This window comes from Calcarisporiella thermophila, assembly GCF_041956535.1.
Source record: "Calcarisporiella thermophila strain CBS 279.70 unplaced genomic scaffold VTP21scaffold_16, whole genome shotgun sequence".
Taxonomy (NCBI): Eukaryota; Fungi; Calcarisporiellomycota; class Calcarisporiellomycetes; order Calcarisporiellales; family Calcarisporiellaceae; genus Calcarisporiella; species Calcarisporiella thermophila.
In genome coordinates, this window is record NW_027192206.1 from 204,297 (window position 1) to 232,221 (window position 27,925).

At 45.3% G+C, this 27,925-nt stretch overlaps 12 protein-coding genes across 12 annotated transcripts; 4 read left to right on the forward strand and 8 right to left on the reverse strand.

Moving 5' to 3' along the window:
* Window positions 1–70: 70 nt before the first annotated feature.
* Window positions 71–3,470, forward strand: VTP21DRAFT_2992 (uncharacterized protein; the record flags this gene model as incomplete). Its single annotated transcript, XM_069393245.1, has 15 exons — window positions 71–101; window positions 165–292; window positions 373–485; window positions 558–748; window positions 823–1,107; window positions 1,172–1,308; window positions 1,389–1,466; window positions 1,535–1,616; window positions 1,704–1,824; window positions 1,886–2,056; window positions 2,128–2,227; window positions 2,315–2,479; window positions 2,542–2,789; window positions 2,872–3,069; window positions 3,149–3,470. 15 exons carry the CDS (start codon window positions 71–73, stop codon window positions 3,468–3,470), a joined length of 2,370 nt encoding a protein of 789 aa, XP_069249602.1.
* A 45-nt stretch (window positions 3,471–3,515) lies between these two features.
* Window positions 3,516–5,589, reverse strand: VTP21DRAFT_2993 (uncharacterized protein; the record flags this gene model as incomplete). The annotated part of the gene is made up of 8 exons (XM_069393246.1): window positions 3,516–3,652; window positions 3,745–4,128; window positions 4,194–4,386; window positions 4,457–4,772; window positions 4,854–4,991; window positions 5,069–5,165; window positions 5,241–5,339; window positions 5,412–5,589. The coding sequence occupies 8 exons, from the start codon at window positions 5,587–5,589 to the stop codon at window positions 3,516–3,518; spliced, it is 1,542 nt and encodes a 513-aa protein (XP_069249603.1).
* Window positions 5,590–6,395: 806 nt separating this feature from the next.
* On the reverse strand, window positions 6,396–6,992 carry VTP21DRAFT_2994 (uncharacterized protein; the record flags this gene model as incomplete). Its single annotated transcript, XM_069393247.1, has 1 exon — window positions 6,396–6,992. One exon carries the CDS (start codon window positions 6,990–6,992, stop codon window positions 6,396–6,398), a length of 597 nt encoding a protein of 198 aa, XP_069249604.1.
* A 2,389-nt stretch (window positions 6,993–9,381) lies between these two features.
* VTP21DRAFT_2995 (uncharacterized protein) lies at window positions 9,382–9,969 on the reverse strand (the record flags this gene model as incomplete). Its single annotated transcript, XM_069393248.1, has 1 exon — window positions 9,382–9,969. One exon carries the CDS (start codon window positions 9,967–9,969, stop codon window positions 9,382–9,384), a length of 588 nt encoding a protein of 195 aa, XP_069249605.1.
* A 3,184-nt stretch (window positions 9,970–13,153) lies between these two features.
* VTP21DRAFT_2996 (uncharacterized protein) lies at window positions 13,154–14,335 on the forward strand (the record flags this gene model as incomplete). Its single annotated transcript, XM_069393249.1, has 1 exon — window positions 13,154–14,335. One exon carries the CDS (start codon window positions 13,154–13,156, stop codon window positions 14,333–14,335), a length of 1,182 nt encoding a protein of 393 aa, XP_069249606.1.
* A 583-nt stretch (window positions 14,336–14,918) lies between these two features.
* On the reverse strand, window positions 14,919–15,466 carry VTP21DRAFT_2997 (uncharacterized protein; the record flags this gene model as incomplete). Its single annotated transcript, XM_069393250.1, has 2 exons — window positions 14,919–15,136; window positions 15,211–15,466. 2 exons carry the CDS (start codon window positions 15,464–15,466, stop codon window positions 14,919–14,921), a joined length of 474 nt encoding a protein of 157 aa, XP_069249607.1.
* Window positions 15,467–16,126: 660 nt separating this feature from the next.
* On the reverse strand, window positions 16,127–17,167 carry VTP21DRAFT_2998 (uncharacterized protein; the record flags this gene model as incomplete). Its single annotated transcript, XM_069393251.1, has 1 exon — window positions 16,127–17,167. The coding sequence occupies one exon, from the start codon at window positions 17,165–17,167 to the stop codon at window positions 16,127–16,129; it is 1,041 nt and encodes a 346-aa protein (XP_069249608.1).
* Window positions 17,168–18,218: 1,051 nt separating this feature from the next.
* On the reverse strand, window positions 18,219–20,120 carry VTP21DRAFT_2999 (uncharacterized protein; the record flags this gene model as incomplete). Its single annotated transcript, XM_069393252.1, has 3 exons — window positions 18,219–18,487; window positions 18,583–19,197; window positions 19,904–20,120. 3 exons carry the CDS (start codon window positions 20,118–20,120, stop codon window positions 18,219–18,221), a joined length of 1,101 nt encoding a protein of 366 aa, XP_069249609.1.
* Window positions 20,121–20,387: 267 nt separating this feature from the next.
* On the forward strand, window positions 20,388–21,465 carry VTP21DRAFT_3000 (uncharacterized protein; the record flags this gene model as incomplete). Its single annotated transcript, XM_069393256.1, has 5 exons — window positions 20,388–20,404; window positions 20,522–20,617; window positions 20,685–21,090; window positions 21,166–21,272; window positions 21,339–21,465. The coding sequence occupies 5 exons, from the start codon at window positions 20,388–20,390 to the stop codon at window positions 21,463–21,465; spliced, it is 753 nt and encodes a 250-aa protein (XP_069249610.1).
* Window positions 21,466–21,998: 533 nt separating this feature from the next.
* VTP21DRAFT_3001 (uncharacterized protein) lies at window positions 21,999–24,089 on the reverse strand (the record flags this gene model as incomplete). The annotated part of the gene is made up of 10 exons (XM_069393257.1): window positions 21,999–22,151; window positions 22,213–22,370; window positions 22,458–22,580; window positions 22,652–22,699; window positions 22,767–22,844; window positions 22,940–23,016; window positions 23,104–23,212; window positions 23,281–23,461; window positions 23,528–23,703; window positions 23,807–24,089. The coding sequence occupies 10 exons, from the start codon at window positions 24,087–24,089 to the stop codon at window positions 21,999–22,001; spliced, it is 1,386 nt and encodes a 461-aa protein (XP_069249611.1).
* A 182-nt stretch (window positions 24,090–24,271) lies between these two features.
* Window positions 24,272–25,581, forward strand: VTP21DRAFT_3002 (uncharacterized protein; the record flags this gene model as incomplete). The annotated part of the gene is made up of 3 exons (XM_069393258.1): window positions 24,272–24,476; window positions 24,594–24,889; window positions 25,000–25,581. 3 exons carry the CDS (start codon window positions 24,272–24,274, stop codon window positions 25,579–25,581), a joined length of 1,083 nt encoding a protein of 360 aa, XP_069249612.1.
* A 519-nt stretch (window positions 25,582–26,100) lies between these two features.
* VTP21DRAFT_3003 (uncharacterized protein) lies at window positions 26,101–27,626 on the reverse strand (the record flags this gene model as incomplete). The annotated part of the gene is made up of 5 exons (XM_069393259.1): window positions 26,101–26,201; window positions 26,302–26,704; window positions 26,789–27,147; window positions 27,226–27,357; window positions 27,416–27,626. 5 exons carry the CDS (start codon window positions 27,624–27,626, stop codon window positions 26,101–26,103), a joined length of 1,206 nt encoding a protein of 401 aa, XP_069249613.1.
* Between the last annotated feature and the right edge of the window lie 299 nt (window positions 27,627–27,925).

Here is a 27,925-nt window from a genome sequence, read left to right on the forward strand (position 1 = left end):
GTCTCCCACATAATCTCGAGCTAGAATTTCACTCCCTCTCAAGCTAACGCATTCGAGCATCCCGTGTACCATGGAGGGAAATGGCACGGATACCCGCCCTGGTAATATCAGTTCATCACAATGGGTCCCGCGAGTGAGATTGATTTCTAACTGTAATTGAATAGAAAATCGGACGTTGTATGGAGCAGGAGAGGCTGAAAACCACGAGATGGGCTCAAATTTGGAGCTCGTTGATGAGCTAGGAAAGCTATCCCTAAACATCGACGAGTTAACCCAGAAACTTCAGGATGAGGTAAAGCTATTTTTGCTTTTTATGGCTCCCTAGATGCACATTTGACAAGCTGGGCTAATTCGTCTCCATTATGAGGGTAGGTGGTGAAAAATTATGATATGCTTCAGAATCAGGTAGCAGGAATGCATCAGCTTGAAAGCGCACTTACGGAAATAAAGGGAGGAGTAAAGTCATTGAGTTTGTCACTAGAGAGGTTTTTTTCCCCACCATTGCCCCCATATTTCTTAGAATTAGGAGCTTATTTTGGATTTTTGTGAATATGTAGGATTCGCAACAAAGTACGCGTTCCCTACGAGCAGATAAGAATATATAGCATTCAGCTCGAGAGACTGCAAACGGCCTCGGAGACGCTTCGATGTGTAATAAGATTCCTATATCTTGTGAAGCGACTGCAAAGACAGCTGCCAGGTGACACGCGTGATCTTGCGAAAGCAGCCCTGAGTCTGCGGGAAATAGGTTTGGAATGAGAAAGCTGTCTTTCGTAATTGAACACCTCGATCTCAATTCATTCAATACTTTGTATATTGCAGAGAAAATATTGCAAGAATCCGACCTGAGTGGAATCAACGCTGTAGAGCAAGAGCTCCCTATGCTCACGCGGTCGCGCGCTGATATTGCAAATCATGCGGACAATCTCCTTAACCAAGGGTTGACAGAAAAGAACCAGGCACAGATTTCCACCGGCTTACAGGTGTTCTATAACCTTAATGAATTGCAAGGAAAGGTCCAAAGTGTAGTGGATGCCATCACAGAATACTTGGCGTCGCAGATGAAGGCTTGCTTCGATATTTCCTCATTACACAAACAGGTCAAAGGTAAATGTGGAAAGCGAGTTGAAATGGGCCCAAACGCCTTAACTCCCAATCTGCCCCTTTGTAGATACTGGCACGACCTTTACGAGTGGCATTCGGCGAATAAATAATGAACCGACAGCCGGAACGGCTGCACTCTGGACCGCCGCACTATGGCCCAGAATAGAAAAACTTATAGACGAGATGGCAGATGGATGTATAAGGGTAAGTAGAGGGGGGCCAAACTATTTTCATATAAAAGTGCAATTCAAAATGGTGAGCGAATGACTTTCTGCTATCTGTAGATATACACTCTTGAAAGGGTATTGTCGAGAATACGTGATCCAATAACCCATATTGCGTATTTGGAAGAAGTATCAAAAGTACCCGTCTCTTTAAGACGCATCATGCATCTCTATTCCGCGCATTTACCTCTCTCATCTCACTATAGGCAATGGATGGAAGCATGGCTCATTACTTCTGGAAAGAACTCTCAGCAAACTTTGAAGAGGCGTTGCGTGAGGCAACAGATGGTCAGTTTAGCTTTTGCTACTTCCAACCAGAGATACTCTATTGACATCTCCTTCATTCTCCTCCCACTTATTCTCAATCACCCCTAGCCTCTTCATTTTTGCTAAACACGCTTATCTCGGGATACCCGAAGCTCCTCCGGTTGATGCAAGATTTTTTCACGCGTGTTTCCGTGCATAGTGAGAACACCCTGGCGGGGGACACACAAAGGTAAGCCATTGATAGCTTCTGTGGCATCCACATAATCATCATTCCCTTATCTTGTTTAAAGCCCTGAAAAGATTCTTATGTTGCGCCGGATCTCCTCATTTGAATCGATGTACCTGGCCCGCTCGCTCTCTCGCATGTTCGATCCGATCAATCGCGCATTTCCTAGCGATAGTATATCGCGGGCATCTTTGTCCAAGAATGATGTTACAAATTTGATGAGAATAATTTCTAGGTTCGCCATCCATAAAAATAAAAAAAAAGCCTTTGCAGGGGCGGATTTTCCTAACTTTTATTTAACTTCAGTGAACTCGAGACGGCCAAGTTTAATACCGATCTTCTGCGTGCCGTCGCCACCAACGTTGGAAAAGCATTGAATCTGTATTGTGTAAAGTGTGAATCGATGGTGAGTTCGCCTCTCTATTTCCAATGGACATTGATAACGTTTTTCTTCTTCGCTCGATGCTAAATCTTTCTTCTTTGGATACATCAGGTCGCAACCGACTCGAATGCCTACCAAATCTCTGGGCCATGCACTGCTTCTCAAAACATTAACTTCACCCTTGTCCGGAACCTGTACTTTTTGCAGCAATCAATATGGAACACGGTTGAGGAATATCCCGAATTCGTTAAGCAAATTGTATCAGAAGCCGCTGAGGTATGCTAAAGCCGCATTTGCCTGCAAGCAATGATGCTTATTCAAGTGAACCCAATTCCTAGAACGCCCGCCGATTAGTGTCCGCCATTCCTGAGCCTCTACTAGCACAGATCCGGCGTGATCTCGAAGGAATCGTTGTCAAAATTCACCGTGAAGATTTTTCGCGTCAGCAACAGCTATCGAAGAGCTTCCTCAGAGCTGGCTCGGAACCACAATGCAGTGCGTATATGACGGAATTGATATCGCGGCTTAAACATGTACAAAATGAATTACTGTCGCGGTTGTCAACGGGTGAAGAGACCCGAACATGGTACAAATATGCTCATGCATAGTTTTTTTTTTCGAGACAATCTGTGATGATCCCGAATCTTTGCTTAATTTTTCTTTAATAGGGTAAAATCTCTAGCCATGCGCGTGCTCCACGTCTTCCTCCTTCACGCGAGCATTGTCTCACCCCTTGGCGAGGCTGGGAAGCTAAAGCTAACGGGCGACATGGCCCCCCTAGAATTCGCGCTTAACCAGCTTCTCGCTGATCACGGAATGAGCCTAAGCGATTTAGACGAAGAATACAAAGCGCTGCGCGCCTTCAGGTAAATTTTTTTTCCCTTCTTTTTACTAGACCCAATTTCTAATATTGATTGGACCAACCCTATGGCATATTGATCCTAGACCACTCCTATTCCTAGATGGCTCTCAACTGATTGCCACCCACCACACTGCTAACATCCCTCTTCTCAACCTATTGCACCACCTCGTCGTTCGTGCCCCACCCAATACCCTTCAACTTCCCCACCGTGTGCACGCCTGGCCAGCAGGCGAATATATCCGTTGGCTCGACGACCACTCGGAGCGCGAGGCGGTAGTCATCTTTGTGCAATCCGCCGCGTCCAAAGTTTCCAACCCCCGTGAAATCCCAGAGTGGAAGATCATTGAGATCATCCTGAGACAAAGAGGATATGAGGATTTGCTTCCGTCCGAGGAAGAAAAATAAATTTTGAATTCATTTTTCTATTTTTTTTTTCGCTTTATTTTATGTCTATGCTTTGATGGATTGAAGTACTTTGGCTACATGGAAAAGGGTAGGCTCCTGGCCATATTGAGCAAGGAGCTGGAGCCCGACCGGCAACCCATCCTCCGGAGATTTTCCAAACGGAACAGACATGGCTGGGATACCTAAAAGTCACCATAAAGGAGAATCAATCAATAAATATGCCCCCCATTTTCAACTGGCAGAGCGCCTGGAAGGGCAGGCACAGATGATTTACCGGCTAGACTAGCAGGGACCGTCATCACGTCATTCACGTAAGCGTCCAAAATATCTACATCACCGCTCACGCAATCCCGCATTAACGGGGCGGTGGAGATGGCAGTCGGGGTCAGCAGGACATCGACACCCTCCTCCGACCCCCCACTCGGTGACGCTTGAAGAGGATTAGATATGCGGAAGACGCGGTTGAAATCTTCCTGCACCCGTTTCCGTATTCGCTGCGCCTGTAGGAAATACCCCTCGAATGCACCCGATGTCAACACATAAGTTCCAAGTAGAATACGTCGCCGCACCTCGGCACCGAAACCTTGTTGACGAGTAGTGGCGTAGAGGGAAGATTGAGGCTCGGAGCTTTCGTTCATCTCACTTTCACTTCGATGACCTTTTGCGAAAATATGCAAATCAGTTGCCATGAGCCAGACAAGGCGGCTTCTTATTTCGTTTTACCATATCGAACACCGTCATATCTGGCCAGATTAGAGGATGCTTCCGCAGGTGCCAATACATAGTACGCCGACAATGCAAACCGGGTATTTGGACAAGATACGGGGTGGATGCTTGCGCCCTGATTCTGCAGGCGTTGCACACCCTCTGCCCATATTTGCCGGATAGGACCGGCTAGTTCAGACACGAAGTATTCCTAAATAGAGCCAGCGCAAGAATAAACTAAGATATCATCTAGAAGAGCCAAACAATAGGTAAAAATTTACCTGTGGTACTCCCACGCGAAGACCGGTAAGATCGTAGGCATCGGATCGGGGTATATATTTCGGTTCTGTCTTTTTGATATCTTCTCGAAGTTCAACAGGCATAGAGGTAGGATCTTTCTTGTCATACGCGGAAATAATCTCATAAAGCTTCTCTGATTCCTCTACCGATGAAGTTAAAATTCCCACCGTATCGAGAGAATTTGCGTATGAAATCAGTCCCCAACGAGACACACGACCATAGGAGGGTTTAAATCCCACCACGCCGCAGAACGATGCAGGAAGGCGAACAGACCCACCCGTGTCTGAGCCTAGTGCTCTGAAATCGAAATAAAGGATAGCGTTATGATCCCCAAACATGCATAATGCCATACAAAAAAAAACCATTCATATGGCCTACCCATAGCACATTCCAGATGCCACTGCTGCTGCACTCCCCCCCGAACTTCCTCCGGCCACTCGAGCACCCGAACCTGATTCAAACGAAGACGAACGAGGATTAAAAACTGGACCAAATTCACTATGTACATTTGCAGATCTAGAGACCATGCAAGGAATTAATAAGCATTAAATAAACTGCCCCCTATTCATGATTTTGTGAAAGTAACCACTCACCCCATTCCAAACTCGTCCATATTAGTCTTGCCGACGATAATGGCGCCAGCTCGTTTTAGCAGTGTCACTGCCGTCGCATCAAAAGGGGATTTGAATTCTTAAATCGCACAGTAGGTAGAAATGAAATTAGAGAGACAGGATAATAAAAATTGGCCAGCAATTAAATAAATACCCCTTAACATGGCCGAAGCACAACTCGTTTCGAAATCTTTAGTACAGAAGTTGTCTTTAATTGCTACCGTCATTCCATCAATAGGACTCTTTGCCACTCCTGGTGCGAAAGTAAATATTAAGAATTAACCCCAAACTAGACGTGCTAATTCTTGCTTTTTTTTTCTTATACCTTTTTTCCTTCGCTCATCTGCGTCTCTGGCTTCTTGCCCTACCTTTTCTTGTGACTCCAAAGCAATTATCGCATTTATCTCTTTATTCAGTTGTGAAATTCTATTCATACACACCGCAGCCCTGTCGGCTGCATTAATAGCGGGTAAAGAGCGAAGGGAAGAAATGGCCCTCCGCATAGTCAACTGCGTTTCTATTCACTGCTCGAAGATGAAAATAATGGCCCTATTTAAATGATGTCACAAACAAGCCACAGGTGGCAAACATCAAAGTTAGCTTTTGGGTTGGCTTGTAACTTCACTACACAACCCAGATTACAGAGTACATTTAAACCATAGTTCATGCTCTTTCCCATGTTAGTGCTGGGCACCTAGATGCTTGCTTTAACACCCACCCTAGAGGACGCCAACAAAGTTTTTTGAGCTTTATAAACTTGGGATGAACCTGCAGAACTCACTGCAAAATATGAGCATAATGAAGCCTCTTATCTCCCTCATCCAAATCTAAACGCCAAAGTCCAGAATAGCTCCGCTATTCAGTATCATTAATAAACTATCGTAGTTACCGTTTTTCTTGAAAATCTAGCCTGACTCTTTTAATGGCAGAAAAGTTAGTTTCTGCGAAGCACCCTATCTTAAGCAGATCCAATAATATGCTTTAATTAGGCAGAGAACGACTGCGAGTACTGTTTCAGCCAAGTGTTTTCCAAGTACTAAACGATGGTGTATCAACCAAGAAGAGTGTTGAAAAAAAAATCGAGAAATTCTATCATAACCTGAATGATAATATTGGGATTCTATATTTGAGTTGCTCCCAAGTTACCAACAATTCAAGTGCTTGTTATTTTTTTAGTAGCAATATCACCAGGAAATAAACAGATCCATTACTGTATAGCTTAACCTAGAATTAACATTATCCGAGATAGAGGCGGGTGACGCAGTTTATGCAACTTGGACTTGTATGGTATTATGAAAAGAAAATTTCTTTATTGAGGAGCATCGGCTCTTCTTTTGATAAATTTCCACACTCTTATTCCCCTCCCAGGCTGATTTGGTTTTGTGATTAGATGACCAATCTCACCTAAAAACTCAAACCCTACCTTCTCCATAATACGACGCGAGGCCCAATTGCCCACGCTCGCAAATCCACAGATGGCTTTTAGCCCTTCCCGTTTAAATGCAAATTCTTCCACCATGAGGCGAACTACCGGCGTCAACACTTGTTTGCCTCTCCATTCCTTAGCCAGTAAGTATCCCACCTCCCATGCCCCTTCTTCGGCTTCGACTTCCTTTGCGCGCTCTGGAGTGAGCTGTTCAATGCTGATGGTACCTACATACTCCCCGTCCGATGTACGGATGGCCCGAAGATGTCTATTGGGAAGTTTGCATGTTTGCGAAATGAAATTCTCTGCATCCTCCAAAGTGTAAGGCGAAGAAATGCGCGTGGTGTATTCCAAGATAAGAGGGTCGTTGAGGGCATTCACAAGCGCTTGCTTGTCGGAGGGATGGAAGGGGGTGAGAAAGTAGGGGCTGTCTGGAACAGCAATGATGTCTTCATTGGAAAAATGAGAAAGCGCCGACATAATTGGGGGTGAAAGCCTGGACTGAATTCTTACACTAAGTCGGTGGACTATTATCAAAGCTTATATTTACCTCCCTAGAAATGTGGCAGGGTAACCAAACCAGTCAAGCGAGAGCGAAGTCAGAATTACACGGCAACCATCATGTGGTGCAGCTAGTTATGTAAAAATCTCCGAAAAATACAAGTTACACGGCCTAGAACATCTCCTTAAATAAAAGCTAAGGATGTTCCGAGCCTGAGCAGACATACTGGATTAAGAGATTGGAGAATCAACCTTTCCGAAATATCTGCAACTATTAGCATATTATTAAAATTCGATAAACTAGAGTAATAATTCACAAATACTTTTTATTGCATTCTTCAACTTCTCGTCATCAAAAATTGTATACCAAATTTATATCAGCTTATATACCCATTATATCGTGATTTTATTTTCATTATGGCAATTCTTACGACTTTTATTTCCTGTTTTATTTCTCAGTTTAGGACACATTTCTTCCCAAATGCAACATGTAAAAATGGCAAGGCAACTTTAAAAGATACTTTATCTTCTCTAGCTTACAAAGAGCAATTGGGCACTATTGCTCAATTCTATGCTTCCGACGCTAATATAAATGATTAGAGCCACTGTAATACCCAATGAGGAATATTTGCTCGAAAACTTTTTGCTTTGCACTATTACAATATAACAGGGTTCGTAAGGTAGATAGAGGATCTTAGTAAAAAATAGAGATCGGTGAGGAGCAAAAAGAAATAGTAGGTGGTTTTAAATAAGAATAGAAAATGAAAAAGAATATGAATTCACAGATCAATATTGAATATAGCTTCCAACAAATATTACACCACAATAATATAATAATTCAACCATAACGAGTTAATAATATTAACCTTATTACATATCATGAGAAAAGCAAAAAACGAGGCTTACTATTACATACAACAATTATCAAAGATAAATGCATGTATAGGCCATTTGGCATAATGTATTAAACAAGCTTAGTTGGATCGCAGAATACATGTAATCTCTTTGCTGAATACTCAATATAATTCTCACTTGTGCAATTTGCTTACTAGAAGGTAAGTAGCACTCCATTCCACCCTTAACGCATCCATTCTACTGAATGCCAATGGAATATATTTCTCATTTATGCCATTTGTTGATCTTTAATAGAGCGCAAGTAGCGCTACATTCCACCCTTAACACACCAATTCTACTGAATGTTAATGGAAATTATTTCACATTTGTGTCATTTGTTAATCTTTAATAGAACGTAAGTAGTACTCCATTCCACCCTTAACGCACTCATTCTATTGAATGTTAATGGAGTATATTTTTCATTTGTGACATCATTCAACTTCAATAGTTTAATTAGCCCCCGACAGATACAGCCTTTTAAAATACACTGAGGTACTCGAACAAATGCAAACTTAAGCATAATTTACACTTTGATTTTTTTTTACCCACTATACAATTTTTAATTTTTTCCTAGATTTTTTTCGATCCATCCACGACATATACTTCTTCGCTCTAATTTCATATTTGGCTGATTTTTAATCAGAATAAATATACCGAGAGGGTTCACGCTCGATTTTTGGCGTTTTTGCGTTTTGCTTTTTGATCGTATTAAAATTTTCAAAAAGAATTGATATGTTTTAATCAATTGTCTTGCCATCACTCTCGGAAATAGAGTTTTTGGAAATTCTTATCGTGTTGCATTGATTCAACTTGATGAAGCGGATGTGGATGACTATACTAGTTGGGATTTTGGACTTTTCTTACTTTTCATTTACACCTCTCGATATTTATCTCCAAGAACCTTGGTTACCAAATCTCCCCATTTTCGCGATGATATTCTTTTTCGCTTAGATGATGGGCGATTTCGTAGACAAGCTCGCATATGCGAGCAAGCATTTGCTGTTCTTGTAATGATATTAGAGAAAAATCCTTCCTTTCATGTAGCAGTAATTAAACAACGTAGCGGTAATTAATAGTTATACCCGGGTACAAACAGAATTACCATAATATAAAATCCCAATATGGCAGAAGTTTTTAACAAATATTTTATTTGATTAATCTGATAAAAAAAAAATGAAAAGTAACATTTCAGAGAAAAGAGTAAATAAACGGCAAGTTAAAGGTATAGTAAAGCTAAGAAATATGGAATAAGAAATCATTGAACCACATAAAGAAACCATAGAGGTAGGGTTCGCGATTCTATATGTTTTCACACCTCTATGGTTTCTACAAATTTCTTAACCATTGGAGCTTTTTGTAGGGCATCTACTTTTATTTAAAAATAATCTGGCATATACTTTGACTGAACAGATTGAATTTAGCAATATAATTATGAAAAATGGGGTGCATTGACAAAATATCTGTAGCCCCAATTTTACTTGTGATCTCTACGCTTTATAAATTTCCACAATTTCACGCTGATTCCTGGCTTATTTGGCTTGGGTATGGGGTTCCCAACCTCGCCCAAAAACTCGAACCCAACCTTCTCCATATTGCGGCGGGAGGCCCAGTTTCCCACACTGGCAAAACCGTAGATCGACTCCAGCTTTTCCCTCTTAAATGCAAACTCCTCTAGTATAAACCGCAATGCTGGATTCAGCACCCCTTTGCCTCTCCATTCTTTTGCTAGCAAGAATCCCACTTGCCATGTACCCTCTTCGACTTCGGAAACCTTGGCGCGTTCCGGTGAGAGTTGATCAATGTTGATGGTGCCGATGTAGTCGCCCTCTGATGTACGGATGGCAAAAACGTGACGATCGGGAAGGTTGGGGAGATAGGAAATATAGTGATCTGCATCGTCAGGAGTGAATGGCGTGGGAATGCCTGTGAATTCAAATATGAGAGGATCATTCATGGCCTGAATCATAGCCTCTTTATCAGAGGGGTGGAAAGGGGTGAGAAAGTAGGGGGTATCAGGGACCGGGAAAATATCCTCTTTGGAGAATAAAGATAAAGATGGCATTGTTGAGGGGATACTTAGACGGTACTACTAACGCTTATGCACGCCTATCGAGAAGAAGGCCACCTATATATTACCCTTTGGAAGGCTATTAAAGCTTCTATGCGAAATAAGAATAGAAATTACACGTAGATACAATTTCTATTTTTGGCATCATTCGAGCGGATAGGGTTGGTTAACAGAGATTCACAAAGAATCGTAATTAAAATCATAAAAATGGTTTGGCCAAACAATTCAGATATAAATCTTAAGTATTTTAACAAACTTTGAAAGCTGATCACGCTTACGAATATTCACTCCAATGTTCTCATAATTAGTGCATTGGATTTACCTTCGCTTGAGGTTGTTTTCCAAAAATTACCATCAAAACTTTCCCTTCTTCTAGTAGATTTTTTTTAACATTCTCAAATTTACCTTAATTATGCGATAATACTTCTAAAATAATTTTAAAAGACTCTGCAATTTTTTATAATAACTTCCCCACCCTTCTTTTATGGGGGGTTGCAGAAATAATTGAGGTAAAAGGGCATTTTACCATGTTGTGAAGGCTATTTCAGACGTGCCAGTGTTTTATTAGATGCCCAATACCTATTAAAAATACTTATCATAACACTTATCATAAAATTCACTCCAAATTCATGTAGTCTGATTAGTTTTTAGTAGTGGCATTATTATCCACTTTGAATCCCTTAGTACTATTTCTAAATAAAATAGAGAGGTTTCAAACAGCGTTTGAAGGTAGAAACTTTAAAGAATGAAAAAGGTTTTGCTCGCTGGCATGAGCCCATTTTCTTTGAGGCTATCAGCCGTTGCACCTGAACCTCTGACCTATACCAGGAAATCTTCCTATAGTTACAGCTTTCTGTGTATGGATTTATGAACATAAACCCTTGAAATAATGATAAAGGAATTCACAGGAGGCTGCCAAGAGAACGGATTGGAATTCCAGGCTTATACCAAACATGTTGGGTACGAGAATGAAGATATGATTCCTTGACTCCATTTCTTCTTTTGACCTTCCCCTTCCTTCTCGCACCCTCCCCCAACTCCCATTCACCGATCTAATTCAACTTTATAATCAGAACGCCCGTTTCATAATCTATCTGCACAGTCCAAGTGACTCAAGCCTCGACATATGCCTTTTGACCCTTGATGTTTTCTATCCCTTCTTCTTAAGATCCAAAGGCCACCTTGTCATCAATTGATCCTTTGCATTGGTTTTGACTTTCTCATCTCCCACAGAACCGTTATACGCATAAATATTTTCAAATTCTAATCAGAATTCTCACCGCTATCTAAAGTATAATCAATATTCATTTTCCCTAATAGGTACATGAACCATGACCTTAGGAAATCCGATTGACGGAAATTGTGTTGAAATATTTATGTTCAAGAGGTATGGCTCGCGTATTTTAAGCTCGAAAGTCATTTTCATACGTGAGGGAGCTTGACTTAGATTATCCGAATGGGTGGGCCAATTCAGCAGAGTATCGACATTCTACCCGCGCTTCTAAGCGCCTTCATTATAATCGGCTTGGGCAAATAATAGTGTTTACTGGACCCGCAAAGTACTAATTCAATTTCATTATGCACGTAAGCAACAAACTATTTTCTATTGCTAACAGCAACATATACTCTAAATAGAATGCAATATACATGCTTCCAACTCTAATGTCAACTGATTAGAGCCGTTGTAATAATATTCAATATTCTTTAGGAGAATCATTGATCGCGATTTTCTTTTACTTGCTATTGTACCATAATTACCAAAGAGAACTGCATGTATAGTCCAATTGACATCATGTACTGAGCAGGTTCTGTTAACTCGTTAGTCTGTTGTTAAGCAGAATTGCGAAGAGCTCAAAGAGAAGAAAAGGATTCGTATCCTAGATTTCAAACTGAATTTGCGACTGTGAGGCGGACCGTTCGAAACGGGGAATATCTTCAAAGCGATAGTGCTTATGAATGGAGATGATTTTGCTTTCCTCTGGTTGAAAGCAAGAGTATTTTGGCTTTTATCATGCATCTAGAGTTACAGTGCTCTCTTTGTCAAGGATTGTCTTGAGATTTTGTTTTCTAAAATCTCAGTTGGAGAGTTCGACACTTGAAATTTTGACTTATTTCAGGTGTCAAGGATAGCTATTTTATTAAAAATCGAAGTGATTTGCAATTTAGAGTTAACTCATATATTGTGCTGTAATATCAGTCTGACTGAGCAGAAAGGTTTCATGTGACGAGAATTTCATGAAGTTACGGAGATTTAGATAAGTGCTCCTTGACGTGAATGAGCTCGCAATGATTCACTATTATGATGTTTGAAGAAAAACAACTCGAATGCGAAATCTATGCGATTTCCAGACTAAATGAGGAAATTTCTAGGTGCATTTTGTTTGAAACCGGATGCACGCCCAAAATGGTTGTAAACAAGCATGGGAAATTTTTCATATTATTAAAGATGAAACACGATGCTTGACTGGGAATGATGTAGGAGCCGAATCCTTGAACTATGGGGAAACGATAGGATAGACCGAGTCGGATCAGAGCTGATATAGTCTCTATGATTTGAACGGTTACGGATGCCCAGGAGATAGGGAAAGAAGAGCCCTTATCGGCCGGCTTGGCCTCTGGCCCAAGGACTTTCTAGGCATTCGTCATCCATTTCGTAATCCTGGGGTGACGACCGGGCCTGTCACCCTCCCATTTTTAGACGGGGCCAAGATCACACAGTCATTATTAATAAACGCTCAGTCACTTATGCCATTTTAGGTAAATTGCTAGATACTGCAAAATACGTCGCCCCAATCATGGCGCTCACCGTGGAGACGATTTAGAACCTGTCTCTCCCCGGATTGGTCTGCAGAAGGGGTCGAGCGAAAGGATCGAAATTCCCTAGACCAAATATGGCCCGTAGGTTCCCCAATTTCTCCCGTGGAGGTAGTTAAAACGAGAGATAATCGTGCGATTCGCAGTCACAATCGCTAGCAAACAACCGGTGGATAGTGCGGAATATGCGGGATCTCGGATGAACCCTGCTCCGCAGGCCGATTCTGCCACGGATAATTGCCTTGCCAAGTTGTTTTGCTTGGAATTATTATAAATTAGCGTACCCTATTTTAGAGTCCTTCCCCCTTTTCTCTCCCATTCCGTTTAAAAAGAAAAATAGAAAAATTCACAAACTACTCTAGCAATGCTACAAGTACAAAACCACAACAGCAATCACCTCCGCATACCGTCATCCAAGTCTCTTGCTACTGACCCTACGTTCGTTAATTCCTCATCCTCTTTACCCTATCTCTCCAATGAGCCGACTCGCTACTTCGACAATGAAGATGAGATGCCACCCCGATTTGTGGTGAAGGCTCCCCGCAAACACAGCAAACTCAAACGGCCCTCCTCTAAACTACCATCGTACTACGGCAATCAGCTTCGTTCTCACTTTGCCGATCAATTTGGCAACTGGGCTGGTGTGATTGGCAATGGAAGCAGTGGAACCGTCCGACTTGTGCAGAATGGGGGCGATCTCTTGGCAGTGAAGCACTTTGCGTCTCCCTCACGATCCACCGCGCACAAGAAGAAGTCTCTGTTCCGCCTCAAGGGTAAAAAGGAGCGGCTTGCCGAATTAGAGGAAGAGCGTGACCTGCGGGAGCGAGCCAAGAAGATCGTCAGCGAACACTGCATCACCTCCACTCTTCGCCACCCCAATATCATCCGCTCCGATTCGCTATGGCGGGATGGCGAGGATTACTACATGGTGATGGAGTATGCACCACACGACTTATTTGCCATGGCCACCCGTGGCATGTCTCCCGACGAAGTAGCATGCACGTTCCGGCAACTAGTCAACGGAGTTCACTACATGCACCAGATGGGCGTCGCTCATCGAGACTTAAAGCTGGAGAACGTGCGAATGTCCGAGGATGGTGAGGTCAAGCTCATTGACTTTGGCAGTGCGGTGGTCGTGCAGCGACACCAGCACCTTGCACCGGAAATGGCCACCGGATTCTACGGATCCGATGCGTATGTTGCCCCCGAAGTCTTGACAGAGAAATCGTACGACGCTCAGAAAGCGGACATCTGGTCCCTGGGCGTGATCCTTGTGTGTATGATTCTAAAGAGGTTCCCTTGGAAGGTGGCCGAGTGGAACGACAAGCGGTTCACCGCTTGGGTGCGGGAACTGGAGAGTGGCGTGGTTGGCGATTTATTGAGTTGTATTCCTGAAGAGGCGCGAGCCGTGACCAAGATGATGTTGGACCCCAATCCCAACACCCGCGCCTCCATAGAAGACGTGATGGCCGACCCTTGGGTACAAAGCATTCGCGTCTGCGGAGAAGAGGGGGCAGCTCCGCACTCCCACTTTGGCAACGAATAGATATTAATAGATCAATCCACTTTTGTTTTTGTTATCTTCCTCCTTGTATATAGTACTCTGATTTTTTTTTGCTATTACATCTATTTATCTCTTAAACCAGTTATCTGCTATTCATCTCTTGTATCATTGCTTCTTTTGCTATTCTGCTTTGCAATCTATGCTCGATGTTTTATAAGCGATTTTTTATTGATGTTATTGTCTCTTTCTATATTCATTGTTCACTTTTATCTTAAAATACAATCCACATCCCGCTCCCCTCATCTCCCCCCATATACATTCCTCAACCTTAAACCTCCTAAGAAACAACCGATTAAACCATGGTCATAAATATCGTTTATTCTTAAATACTAGAAAATGGAAGGGGCTGCCTCTACGGATGATTCACCCCCCTTCTTTGAGATGGGTGTTCTGGGTTCTACATCGAAGTGCGTCTATAGTACAAAGAAAAACAAGGACTGGTCGAGGAAAGGGGAATAAAGAGGAGGAAATAGAAAAAAAAATAAAAGAGAAATTGGATAAAGCAAACAAAAAATAAAAAGAATTCGCCCCCGTTGCCCAAAAGAATAAGCGTTGGCTGTCTCATCTACAACTTTGAAAAGACAGCCGCTTCGTATTTGGTGTGGGTCGCAGTGGCGATCAACTTTCCGGACTCCTTCTCCACTACGTCACAGTCTAGGAAAGCCAGCGATTTGCCAACCCGTCTCACACAGCATTTCACGAGCAAAGCAGTGCCCGTGTGGGCACCCGAGATGTAGTTCACGGCTAGATTCGTCGACACCCCGCCCGTTCTGAAAGTTTCCTCTAAAGAAGAAGTGGGGGGCAAGAGTTCTTGGTGAGACCATCATATTACTTCTCATCCTGGACCAAGCCATTACTTTCAAGCGCCATCACCGCTATGGAGGTACAAATGTCGATGAGCGTGGCGGTGCACCCGCCGTGCATGATCCCAAAGCTGTTGCTTTCCGCGTCCGACACCGTAAAGTTAAAGACGAGCTCAGGATTGCCCCTTTCATTCGTCCTCGCAGAGGCGATGGAGAGGCGTGGCAGAAGAGTGATAGCCCAACGGGCATCTTCCAAGTTGTCCCTCAATGCTTCGAGGTACAATTGAGCCGTTTCCTGATAGGATGCCATGAGAAAAGCTAATTTGAATTGCCGTCTTTTCTATAACCAAGCAATACAAGTAGGCACCTCCTTTTCCTAAGTTTCATTTGAAAACCCTTCACGTGAAATTCAATTTGTTGATTTTGGGTGAACTATATATATCTGAGCCGGTCTTCAATTCCCCATGTGACTAGCCCAGGAGAACTGGGAGAGTATCCTTGTGAATTGAAGAGAGATTGAACAGTGTGTATCCATGGAGCGGGATCTTAGAAAACCGATGAAATGGTTTGGTAGTCTCGGCTGGAACATACACTGGCAAAAATAGCAAGAGTGCTTATTCAATCCATAGAGGTTTTTTAGGGAAATGTTGCCCTGTCTGTCAGAGTCTGATGTATTGGTTAGCATAAGTCTACAGATACCAGAGTGACATAGACTAAACCCTGAAAATAAAAGAGAGATGAAATATTGAAACTTAAACCTGGAGAAATAATCAATCCAACGACAGCAAAAAGAGGATATAATAAAGAAAATTTAAACATAAGAAAAAAAGAAGAGGAATAGGAAATAGAGACGCATCCAAAGGTGAAAGACGAGGCGATGGTATCGTGAAGGGAGTTTTTACAAGTATATATCAAAATATAAAAGAGAAAGGTTGTGGTTGAACGGGGGCCGCGCCGGAGCACTTCTTCACTAGGAGTTGGAAGAGACGGAAGAGTTGGTGGAGAATCGGTTTGTCATCGAAAAGCCGTCGAAGCTAAATCTGATTTGGGACAGCCGGCTGATGCGGGGCAGGTAGCTTGGCGTCTTGCGCAGTGGAGGAGGCTGCTGAAGCCTGAAGCTCTCGCTCCGGTGGTTCAGCAGGGGAGGGGGGTGGGGAGGTTTTCGGGGTGGAGAGATGGGGCCATTCCGAAAGGAGGCGGAAAAGCGCTGGGGAGAGCTATCGGGGGGCGGTGAGGGGAAAAAGCACTGTGCCACTTCTATCGAGGGAGCGATTTGATGGGGAGGCAAGGGGAGGGAAACCCTCTCCTTGATCAGCCTTGTCGTGTCAGGGAAAGATTTCCTCACGGTCCCCTCCCTTCTCCCTTCCTCTGCCTTCTCGCCCGTACTTGTCGTCAACTTCACCGCAGGAGGGGGGGAAGGATTCGAACTAGGCTGGTCCGGCTGGATAATATTTAGACCCTTCACAGGCTCGAATGGCAGCACTTTCCCTCTCAAGTAGTACTCGCGTGCGTCGTCCGCTAACAACTGGGCCACCACCAGGATAGCCCCGACCCACAACAGTGCACTCCCGAACGCCGCGCACAGGAGAGCAAGCATCGCGGCTCCGACGGGCGGGGCCCACGTCAACACCATGATGATGATAAGGATCCAGAGAAAGGCGAGGAGAACAGAGGCAACGAGCTCTGCCTTGGAACATATAAGAGTGCGGGCGAGGAGCCCGCTGAGTCCCCATCGCGAATGCCATGCACGTGCCCCTATTAGGGCGCCCGCGGCCAGCGCGGAGCACACGCCCACGGCGACTCCCAGCTCTGCTCCAAATGAAGGCGGCTTGTAGGTGAGGGGTGCGCTGGTGGCCTGGGATGCCAAGTGGGTCGAGGCGGAAACGACCCCCACCACGGCCAGGAGGAGCTGTCCTGTGCGTAGGCACAGGTTGGCCTGGAGCAATTTTTCGATGCGATGGATACGCCTGAGACGAATGGAAAGGGAGCTGGACCAATCTGGTAGAGACATTGGTCAATGCCGCTTTCCTAAGCAAAGCGTGTAAGGAGAGGGTAAGGGGTGTCTCGCAGTACCTAGGGAAGGGAGAGAAGATAGGATACAGCAATGGGGAGATGGCGATAGAATAGGATGTTTGGCGAAAAAACCAAAAGGCCAAGAGCAGTGGGGAGAGTGGAAGAGATTTATATAGGACGTGCACCGAAATAGAATTGAAGAAGGTGCAATAGAGGAGACTTCTATTAAGGTTAATTTTTGGCCATTGCCCTTCATATAGCTGATCTAGGAAACTGGAGCGGGCGATCCCACTCCAAGGCTGTGCATTGGAATGTAGGAATTCTCCAGTCAGAGAGGGATCCCAATTTTTCTTGAGCCACCCGAGTCTCCAGAGCGAGGCCATTTTTGGGCAAAATCAGGCGACACGTGTCTGACAGCGGGACAAGAAAATTAGAGTCGCACTTCTTAGTCCGCCTTATCTTCCCCCAGAATGCTCTATGGCTCTTGATTTTTTTCCCGATTGTACTTTGCAATGCCACATTCCCTATCAAACAAGCTCCCCCTTACCAACTCGGTTATCAATCGTCGGAGTAAACATTGAGCGGATCATTTGATCGCGTAGCTTGTATTTTCTTGGGCACCATTCTCTCTTGCTTAACTCTAAGCAAGTAAATAATAGAGCAAAAAAGTCAAAAATTTACGAAACAAGGCTGCGAAGCGTAAAAGTCGAAAAGAAAACCATGTGCTTGTATTTATTCGTTCGAAGAAAGAGAAGAGATTGCCAAAGGTGAAGGAAGAAAAAAAAAGTTGGTTAAATGCAGGTTGCAGTAATACATATTGGTGCGAAGAGAAAGGGGGAGGGTGAAGAGAAAAACGCGAAGAAGGGTAGGGAGGATGAATTCCGAAATCCAAAAAAAAAATATTAACGAAGCTAACTAATTAGGCAAGGAGACGTGAAACACTTTGAATGATGCAGGTAAAAAGAAAAAAATCAAAAGGTTGGAGGGATATCAATAGGAAATATACAAACAATTTATCAGCCATTCAGCCAAGGAAAAAAAAAGGAGGTTCACATCAGAAACAAATCCCCGCGGTGCTCCTCCAGGAAGCGTTCTATATCGCCGGCCCCAATCCACACGTCGTAATCGAGCGACTGCAGCAACGTGCGCTCCATCAATTGCATCTCCTTGACGGTAAAGACATGATCGATCACCGAAACCATGACCTTGTTGTTTGTCAAGAGTGGACGCGGGTCGAGCGGGTCAAGCGGCGGGTCGATGGAGTAGAGGACCTTGGATGCGATGAGGATGCTGGCGGTGAATATCTTGTGGCAAAACCCTTCGAGAGCGCAAAGAGGATTGGGAAAAAAGAAAAAAATAGGGCCTCAAGTTAGCGCAAGCAGGAGGACATAGGAGAAAGCAGAGATGGAGCACCATAGTCGCCGACTGTGTTTTGGGGCAGTTTGCGCTTAAGCCTGTCCACGTAAATGAGGGCGGCCAGCATCAAGCACACGTCCACTCGGCCCCGGGTGGTGACGCGATGCATGTACAGCATGAATTCGGGCAAATGCTTGCATGTCTTATAGTACCGCGCCGGGCTGCATGGCAGTAGGCCCCAGATCGATTCGGACATGAAGTCTTGTATTAGCAATAAAAGGGTTGAGCTTTGTATGAGAGGGGGTAAGCACTGGGAATCGGACTTACTGAGAAGGGTCTCGGGGAGCCGCTTGAATGTGGGGGGAGGGCGCGGGGGACATTTGGCGGTATGCAAGACGGTGGTGGAGGTGGCCAACGGGTAGGAGATGGCCTGGTGGGTGGGGGTGTGCGGGGAGAATGAGGTTGGCGAGGTGGTGGCAGAGGGGGAGAGGGGCTCTCTCACCCGCTCCGATTGCTTGTCGATGGAGTCCAGGGTAAGAGATGCGCTGAGATTCCGAGGGGAAGCCGGGGGTTCGCTGGGAGGGCTAGGGAGAGGGAGCGCAGGGCGAGGAGGGGGATGGGGGCGAGGGCGAGGCAGGAGAAGAGGAGAAGAAGAGAGACGAGGCTCAAGGCCTAAAGCGTGTTTATTCTTACAATAGCAATAAAATGAAGTAAACAAATCCAAACCCGCTGACATTTCTAAAAAGTTTATATAAACGCACGCATTTATGCCTTTTTTTTCTCCTTTCCAAACAACCTGCAAGTGGATCGCATGCAATCACCCTCCCGCCTCCCAGTTCATTTGATATTTTGCTCAATTTCCTTTTTGCTCGCCTCAGGCCTCTCTGAAACCGAGCCTAGTAGCCGCCAGTGTCTCTGCTGGAGCCCTCGCCTTCGCCATCCATCGCAATCGATCCCAGCAGGTTTTTTCCTCCAAGCCGGGTCGCTTTTTTTTTTTTTTTCCTCATTGTCCCAGCAGGCTTGCTTCCCTACTCTCTCCCCCGGCTCGCCTGAGGCCCTAACAACAACAACAACAATAACAACACCACTAACAACAACAATAAACAGCCCAGCCGTCTGTGTATAGATTAAATTAAGACCGTTTGGGATAGCGATCGCAGGCCCATTGGCGCAGGAGCGGCGAGTGATAGGGATAAGACTATGCAATCGGAGCCTGCTCCTCTGTTCCATTTAAATGAGAAGAGAATGGTCCATGGGATCAGATTGGATGGACGCCAATGATGTCGCGAGGTTGGCCGCATGGATGGCATTTCGGGTTCCTATTTCGATCCGGCCGCAGCTTCCAAACTCTTTCGCGTATTAACTCCTCCCTATGCACCCAGCCTCCTCTTGCGTCGTGTCATGATGCAACCAGGCTTGGGCCTATCGAATCTTCCTGAGTTGCAACGACTTGCGTGCCAATGGGCCCGCAAGTGAGGCTGACGCCAGCTCTTCGCCGACGTGCTACAGACTCTGTCCTGCGCATTTCTCAGGCCACCCATCACGGGGCATTCTCGTAGGCGCTGGCTCGAGGTTACGCCGAGTCTCGTGCTCATATGCCTAAAGTGCTCTGATGCCAATGCATTCATTAAAAATTTTTTTTCCCAACGATGCATCATTTCTTTCTATGAGCAAGGTCAAGCTGGAGCGTGCATGAGCCGCCAAGTGCAGATGATTAGAATTGAAGGTGAAAGTGTCTGAAATGCTTTCTGATACTCTTGATTTCGTACAAGCCACTCACAACACTCCCTTCTGGACGGTGGTGAGTGAGGATCTGTTGCCGATCAATTGTCTTTTACCATTAGAAACCGCAAGATCATCCCATGACTACTGCCGCTAGGTAAGTCAGCTTGCCTTTGGAGCATTGATCTCTCTCATTTTCGAGACACAACTACACATCGTCTTGCTCGCAACCTATGATTTGTCGCTGACTCTGGTTTCTTGTGATTTCTTCTAGACCTACCTTTGATCCTGCTCGCGGACGGGACAGCAAGGCGCCTACCCTCCAACACAGCTCTCGTGATGTGGCTACAAACAAGATTCTGAAATATCGGTAGTTATTATTTTTATTTCCTGGTCCGTAATCTATTTTTCCTATACTCGATTCCCTTGATTTCTAGTCAACCTGGCCAGGGAACGACCGATGAAGTCAACAAGGCGAACCTTAAGGAGCGGCTCCTGCGTGCTGAGCGCGAGCACTTTGAGAAGCGCCGAAAGACGGAAGGCGGATCTCTCTATGTAGAAAAGGATGAGGATGATGCATTGGAAGCAGAAAATGCAGCCCTTCGCGAGGAGGAAGAGAAAAAGAGGCGATTACTATTGGAGAAGACTGCAGAGTTAGATAGAGACGACTCCGATGAGGAGGAGAGTGATGAGGAGGATAAAAATGGTGAGAAGGACGAGGAGGAGGAGGAGGAGGAGGATGACGACGACGACGATGACGATGACGATGAGGATGATACAGCCGAGCTTTTGAGAGAACTGGAGAAAATAAAGAGAGAGCGTGCCGAGGAAAAGGAGCGCCAGGTAATGAGGAGAGATCTTGCCTGAACGTCTTGGATTGCTTTTTGAATGCTGATTTTGTTTCCCTTCTATTACTAGGAGCGTGAGAGACAAGAAGAGGAGGAGAGGAAGCGCGAGGAGGAGGCCCTTACTGGGAATCCATTGCTAAATCTCTCAGAGCCTAAGGACTTTAACATTAAGCGGCGGTAAGAGGATTTGCCTTTTGTTGATCGAATCTGAGACTAATGGTATGAGGTGGGGGTTGTGAATAGGTGGGACGACGACGTGGTATTCAAAAACCAGGCGCGGGGTGTGGACAACAAGCCAAAGAAGCGATTCATCAACGACATGCTACGCTCCGATTTCCACCGCAAATTCCTCTCAAAGTATGTCAAATAGATGCCCCGTACATTTCGTATCTATTGGTTGTTTTTCGTCTTTTTGTTGCTGATCTCTGTACATTTGTTTCTCCCTCTTCCTCTTTTTTTATTCGAATAAATGGATTCGCCAACTTCTTGTTTGCTTGGAATACCTGGGTTTTTGGGTCTTGGCCCTCATTGCTCTATTCGTCATTTTTTTTTCCTTTACTCCCTCTTGCATGAGAATGGGAGGCATCCATACAAGTCTCAGACGGTTTTATTAAACAACCTATTCTAGATGAACAACAAAGTCTACTATCTCGTCTATTAGATCAGAGGATGTATCGATAAATAGTTGGATGAAGGTGAAGGGTGTCAGCAGGATGGAACGCCTCTCTGTAATATATATATACACAAAGCAATAAAGGCAATAGAAATAAAAATAATAATAAAAATAAGCGTCAGCATAGAAAAGAAATTCCATTCAACCAACAACAATAAAGGCGAGGGGTATATACAAATACACAACAAAAGAAAAGAAGCTTATTTCGAACAAGCCAAAAAAAAAATCCATCACGCCTTCTTCTTAATGCGGCCATTAGGAGCCCATACTTTTACGGTGAAATCGGCAGAGCACGTGGCAATGATGGGCTCCATCGGATGGAAGCTGACTGCATAGACCCGGTCCGTATGGCCCTCCAGCCGCTGGATCTGTTCAGCATTGCCCTATGAAGAGAAGAAGGATGAGTGGGAATATGGAGAAATATAGAGAGCAAAAAAAAGAGACCTCTGAGACTCCCACGTTATAGATATAGGCGTATGGATCTGCACTTCCGGTGGCCAGCAGCATGCTCGCCTCCAAGGGTCGATCATTGGCGTTGACGTCGCCTGAGATCGAAAGTTCTCCATCCTCGTCTCGGGTGGTCGACCACCGTGTGGCTTCGTCTAGAAAAGTAGATGGAGCAAACACATCGATGGTGGGTGAGCAGGCGGATCCCCCTTCACGTACACAGCAAGCAGCCCTCTACTTACACTCCTTTCCGTAATAGAATGAGCTCTTGATGGGCCAATTCTTATTCTTATACCCTTTCAACGCTTGGACAACCCTTAGCGGCGTCTTGGGCGGTTCCAAACCTCGATCGTACACTCGGATAACTATGGTGCCATAGAGTCGAGGCATTGGAGTCCAAAGAAAGGCGAGTGAAAAGAAAATGTACCCTACGTACCGTTATCATAGCTATTCACGGCCATATACCGCGGCTCTTCGTATACATCTGAAAACCAAAAAGATATAAGCACCTCGATCACATTAAAAGGATCATTTCACAATTCAGTCAATACCGTCGGTTCGTTGGCAGACAGCGATATGAGAGATTGGTTTCTTGCTCGACTCGTTCTGAAACGTTTGGACGCAATTGCCTTGATGCCGAGGGAGAAGCCCAAAAAAATAAAGGTAAGCGGAATTGAATTCACTATACCAAAATGCTCAAAAGTGGGCCAAAAGTATGGGCTACCTATCCGCATATCCCATGTCTTGATATATCCTGTTGCATCACCTGTGATGACATGTATGCCATCTCGGCATACATACCTACCAAACATGGAAATTATTGAGAAAGAAAGGTGGGCGATGAATGAGGGAGAATATCACGATAGCAAAAAAAAAAAGATAGCCTACAGAGAGTTAATCATGGAGTCGTTCCGTTTCACCATCGCCTCTCCAGGCTTTCGGATATCACATAATGCCAGCACATTCCGCGAGGTCCCATTGTAGAAAATCTGGTTATCTGGAACGCACGTGACCTTCAGCATCTTACTGGAAAGTAGGCGACATGGAGAATAGGTCAAACTCTACCTTGAGGATCAAACATCACGCATTGAACGAATCCCTCGCTGTGAAAATTGTAAACCAGTTTCTCGGTCTCTATGTTCCACATTTTGCACGTCTGGTCGTATGCACCCGACAACAAGAGAGTGGAGTCGTTTGACCAAGACAGGTCAGAAATATTCAAGTTATGTCCCTTCAAACACACCAGCTAGAATAGCATGCCAAGTTTAGCCATCATGGATTGCATAGAGAGGCTCTAGAGCATCCGACTCACTTCTTTTTGGGTCACCATGGCATCCCACACTCTCACTGTTTTGTCGAAAGAGCCTGTCGCTAAGTACCGGCCGCACCGCGAAAACTGCGTGCAATAGATCGCCCCCGCATGACCCTTAAGATCATAGCGCAGATGAAACTGTTTGCCGTCCCGGTTTCGCTGAGTCGAGTTGGAACCTGGGAAGGATCACGGTGGAGAGAGAGGAGAGAGGGGGGGGAGTGGTGCATATCGTCAATAGGGAAAAGGCTCTTAATGAAAAGAGGATCCCAGGTATTTTACCAAAAGCCTCCACAATATAGCGCGATCCGCTCACAGCATCAATAGTCTCATCGCGGACCTCCCTCGGAACCTTCCCCTCATCTAGATTGGACAGGTCAAACGGCCGCACTGGATGTTGATGCGGCTGGTCTGCAGCGTAGCGGGAGGAGAGCTCGTAGATGCTCTTTTTAAGCAGCCGGTTCTCCTTCTCCAGCTGATCGACTTTCTGTTTGAGGGATTTTGTCTCCTTGAGAAGACGCTCAAGTTGATCGCGCTCTGAGCCAGTGAGGCCTGATTTTTTCATCGGAAAAGACGGAGGTGATCAAGGTCTTCTATTCCACGCTAACCAAAACTCAACAGGAAGGAGGTATGTCCTGTCTGCAGATCCTTTCATTCGGATGGATTGGGTGGCTTAGTTTGTCAACTTTAAATCCCATAGTATCGTAGGCTTCATGGCTTCTGTTTTTGGAAGACGAGGTCGCGACGATGACATCAGTGTGCGATGCCCCCGCTAGCGACCATGGTACCCTCGTCAGTGCCCAGGGGATGAGCACAGATCCTCCATTAGCTGAAATCGGATCCACGCTGAGTGCCTCGGAATCCCTCTTGAAAGAGCGTCTCGAGCACTACTTTCGAGACGATCAGATCGAGGGATTCCTTAAACAATCCTCGCCCGATCCAAGGGAAGGCTGTAAGTACAAGCGATACACCCCTTCAACTTCTCAATTTCTTAGATTGACCCGACCATGATAGCTGGCATCGAGACCATGATTTCACTAATGGGTCTTTTTTTTTTACACCTCTCTAGGGGTGTATGTTGACAAGCTTGCATCATTAAAAAAGATTAAGGAGTTGAGCGAGTCGCGTGACTTGATTCTGAAGCATCTTCGGGCCTCCCTCTTGCTTGAGGTGGATGCAAGCGAGACACGCGTGCGGAGAATAGAGAACACCCTCTCGAAACATCTCGCTGAGCGGATCCAGAAGCTGAAGCCGGCCAAACCGTTGAAGACAAAATCATCGAAGCCGCAAAAGCAAAATGATCGTCGAAATCGTGTGCTTGAATTGTTTGACTTGGATCCGTCCCTGGATGTCCATGTGATTAAGGTATCCTCCGCCCGCTCTATCCTCGAAAAGACTCTTTCCGTGGTTGGAGCTGTATTTAAAGTTGGGTCAAGTGCTAATCTATCTCGTGTTTTTTATTTGTCTTGGAATAGACTTCGTTTGAAAAGAAGAATGTGCAGATCTCCTTTGTCGATTACCGTCGAGACGAAACGTCGGGGTATGTGCATCTACGCCTACCGATTGCTCGCGAAGTAGTCAAATGCTATGGCTCAAGTGGCATCCCCATCGGTCCAGATACCGTTCGTATCCGTGCACTGGGTCCTGAGGAGGAGGACATCTACTGGAAGGTATACCACGAATCACACCCGTCCCCTGCCATTGGCAAACGCAAGAACACGGGGGACGCAGGCTCCAAACAGCACCGTCAGCCAAAAAAGGTGAACCACGGGCCGGAGACAACGGAGAAGGAGGGTGGTCATCCTGTGACGGGGAAGAAACGACGGAAGGAAAAGAAAAATACGCAACGAGCCAGGAAAAAGGAGGGACGACTAGCACAACAGGTCGCCGATGAAGCTCAGGCTGCTGCGTTGGCATCCGGGTTGGAAGGGTTGCAGTTGGAACAACCGGAGGTGGCAGATGGGGAAATAAAGGTAGATCTGGATGCCACTGACGAGGTCTTGCGCATGAATCTGGAGAGGGAGCCAGAAGATGTAGAGCAGAACACGGTTGGCTAGGCCAATGAAGGATAGCCCTCGAGCATCTTATCTGTAGAAAAAAAAAATGGAGGAGGATGCATTCTCTTTTTTGCTTGGGCGGGACGATGGTGTGCCCGTTTTATTGTACATAGTCCATTTTGCCATTTTATGTTATCCTTTTTATTATTCCCATGCTTTGTTTCTCGATTCATTAGTGTTCTTTAGAGCGGTTGGAATCGACTGTAATTTCATGCCTCTAGGGGAGCAGAACCCAACCAGCCCGTCTCTCTAATACTTTTTCCCTTCTTCTCACGTCAATCAATAAAAAAGATGCCGAAGCGCACGTCTTTATCTTGAGTTATCTCAACTACAAGCAGTTTTTTTTCTTTTCTAGTAAATTTTCAAAAGTATAAACGATATTGCTATATATGTAAAAAAAACACAAGTGAAGAAATAAAAGAATCAATAGTCCACGGAACCAGCCTCAATATCACCATTAGATGGTTCCGATCGCTGGTATGAGGAGTACAAATACTCCAGTTCAACAAATTAAACAGCTTAGTTGGGAAGGGGAAGGACGCCTGCAAGGCACATGGCATGATACAGGTCCTCGAGAAGGTCGTCTGCGTCCTCAATGCCCACGCACAACCGAATCAAATCTAGGAAATCAAATAGAAGTGGTTAATAACCTTCCGTCCCCAAAGGATGCTTGGGTAAAGAGGGGGGCGGGGACCATGGCCGCCTGCCACTATAGTTTACCTTCAGGGAATTCCCGCTCTGCCCTCACATGTGCAGGAATGCTTGCATGCGACATGCGGCAGGGCATGCTGATCAATGAATTCACACACCCGAAACTGACGCTGATGCTCCACAGTTTAGTGCTCTCTACGATTTTCTCCGACAGGTGCACGTCTCCCGTCTCAAAACTTAGAACCGCACCAGGGCCGGACGCCATCTTTTGATGGAGCGCATACTGGGGATGCGTCTTGCAGCCCGGATAGTGAACTTTGAAGCCATGCGCAACAAGGAACTCGGCAACCTGCTGGGCATTGGCCTGCTGTTTCTCCATACGGACGGCCAGCGTCTTGACGCCGCGCAGAAGGAGCCAAGAGTCGAAGGGATCCAGCCCACACCCAGTGGCATTAATCACGAAATATATTTTCTAGAGGAAAAGAGCAGTCGTTAGAAATCCACACTTTCCTGCTTGTGTTGAGGAAACCAAGAAGAGAAAGAAGAAGAGAGCTACCTCAGCCAGTGCTTCGTCTTTCACTCCAATGACGCCTGCCATCAGATCGTGATGCCCGCTCAGGTACTTCGTCCCACTGTGATAGGTGATGTCGGCGCCAAGCTCTAGTGGACGCTGCAAGTATGGCGACATCATCGTGTTGTCTACCACCACCAGCGCATCGGGACACCGTTCGTGGACCAATTGTGAGATGCGTGGGATGTCTGCGATTTTAATCAGTGGATTGGTCGGGGTTTCAAGCAATACAAGACGGGTTTTCTCAGAGAGATGCGGAAGGAGACTGTCAGGATTGGTTGTGTTGACGTGGTGGGTCTTGATCGAGCCGTGAGTCGAGAGGAAGGAGAGCAGACGATTGGTTCCTAGAAACATATGGGCATCATAACGGAAAGCTCAATGCTAATGCCAATGTGACAGGTGGAATGCCGTTGGCGACTTACCACCGTAGAGATCATCCCCGGCAATGATTTCCTCGCCCGCCTTTACGAGGCGAGTAATTACATCCAGTGCACTCATGCCACTGCTGACGGCGTAGGCTTTTTTCGCTCCCATAATTTTGGCAAGATGATTCTCTGCAAGGCAGTGGCAATTAGCGGAGAGGATCAACGCCAATCAATAGACTGCACTTACCGACGTGGGTGCGAGTGGGATTGCCGGACCGTGAGTAGTCATACTCCCCCATGTCATTCACCGACCGCTGCTTGAATGTCGCCGTGGCATAGATGGGCACAGAGGCGGGATTGTATTTGTCGTCAGTGGTGCTGTCGACGGTGACAATCTCAGTGGCGGGGCGGTATTTGCGCCGACTGGTCGAGGGTAAGGGAACGGTCCAGTTGGTCATGAGAATGGGGGATTTTTTTATTGATTTTATTTTAATCCTTTCCAAAAATTTTTGGGTTGGAGGCAAAAGAGACTGGGAAATAGGTGGGGCAAGGTCAAGTTTTGTTTTCGACGGTGTCATAATTTTTTCGAGATGCGTCACATACTGGCCTATCGATCTTTCACCATCTCCTTGTATCACTCCTATCATGGCAATATCCCAATTTGATGAAATTATTAGAGAAAATAAATCAGGCGAAGGTGAGGGAAATCGAAACAATATATATATATGTGTAGATAGATAAAAATCCAACAAGAACA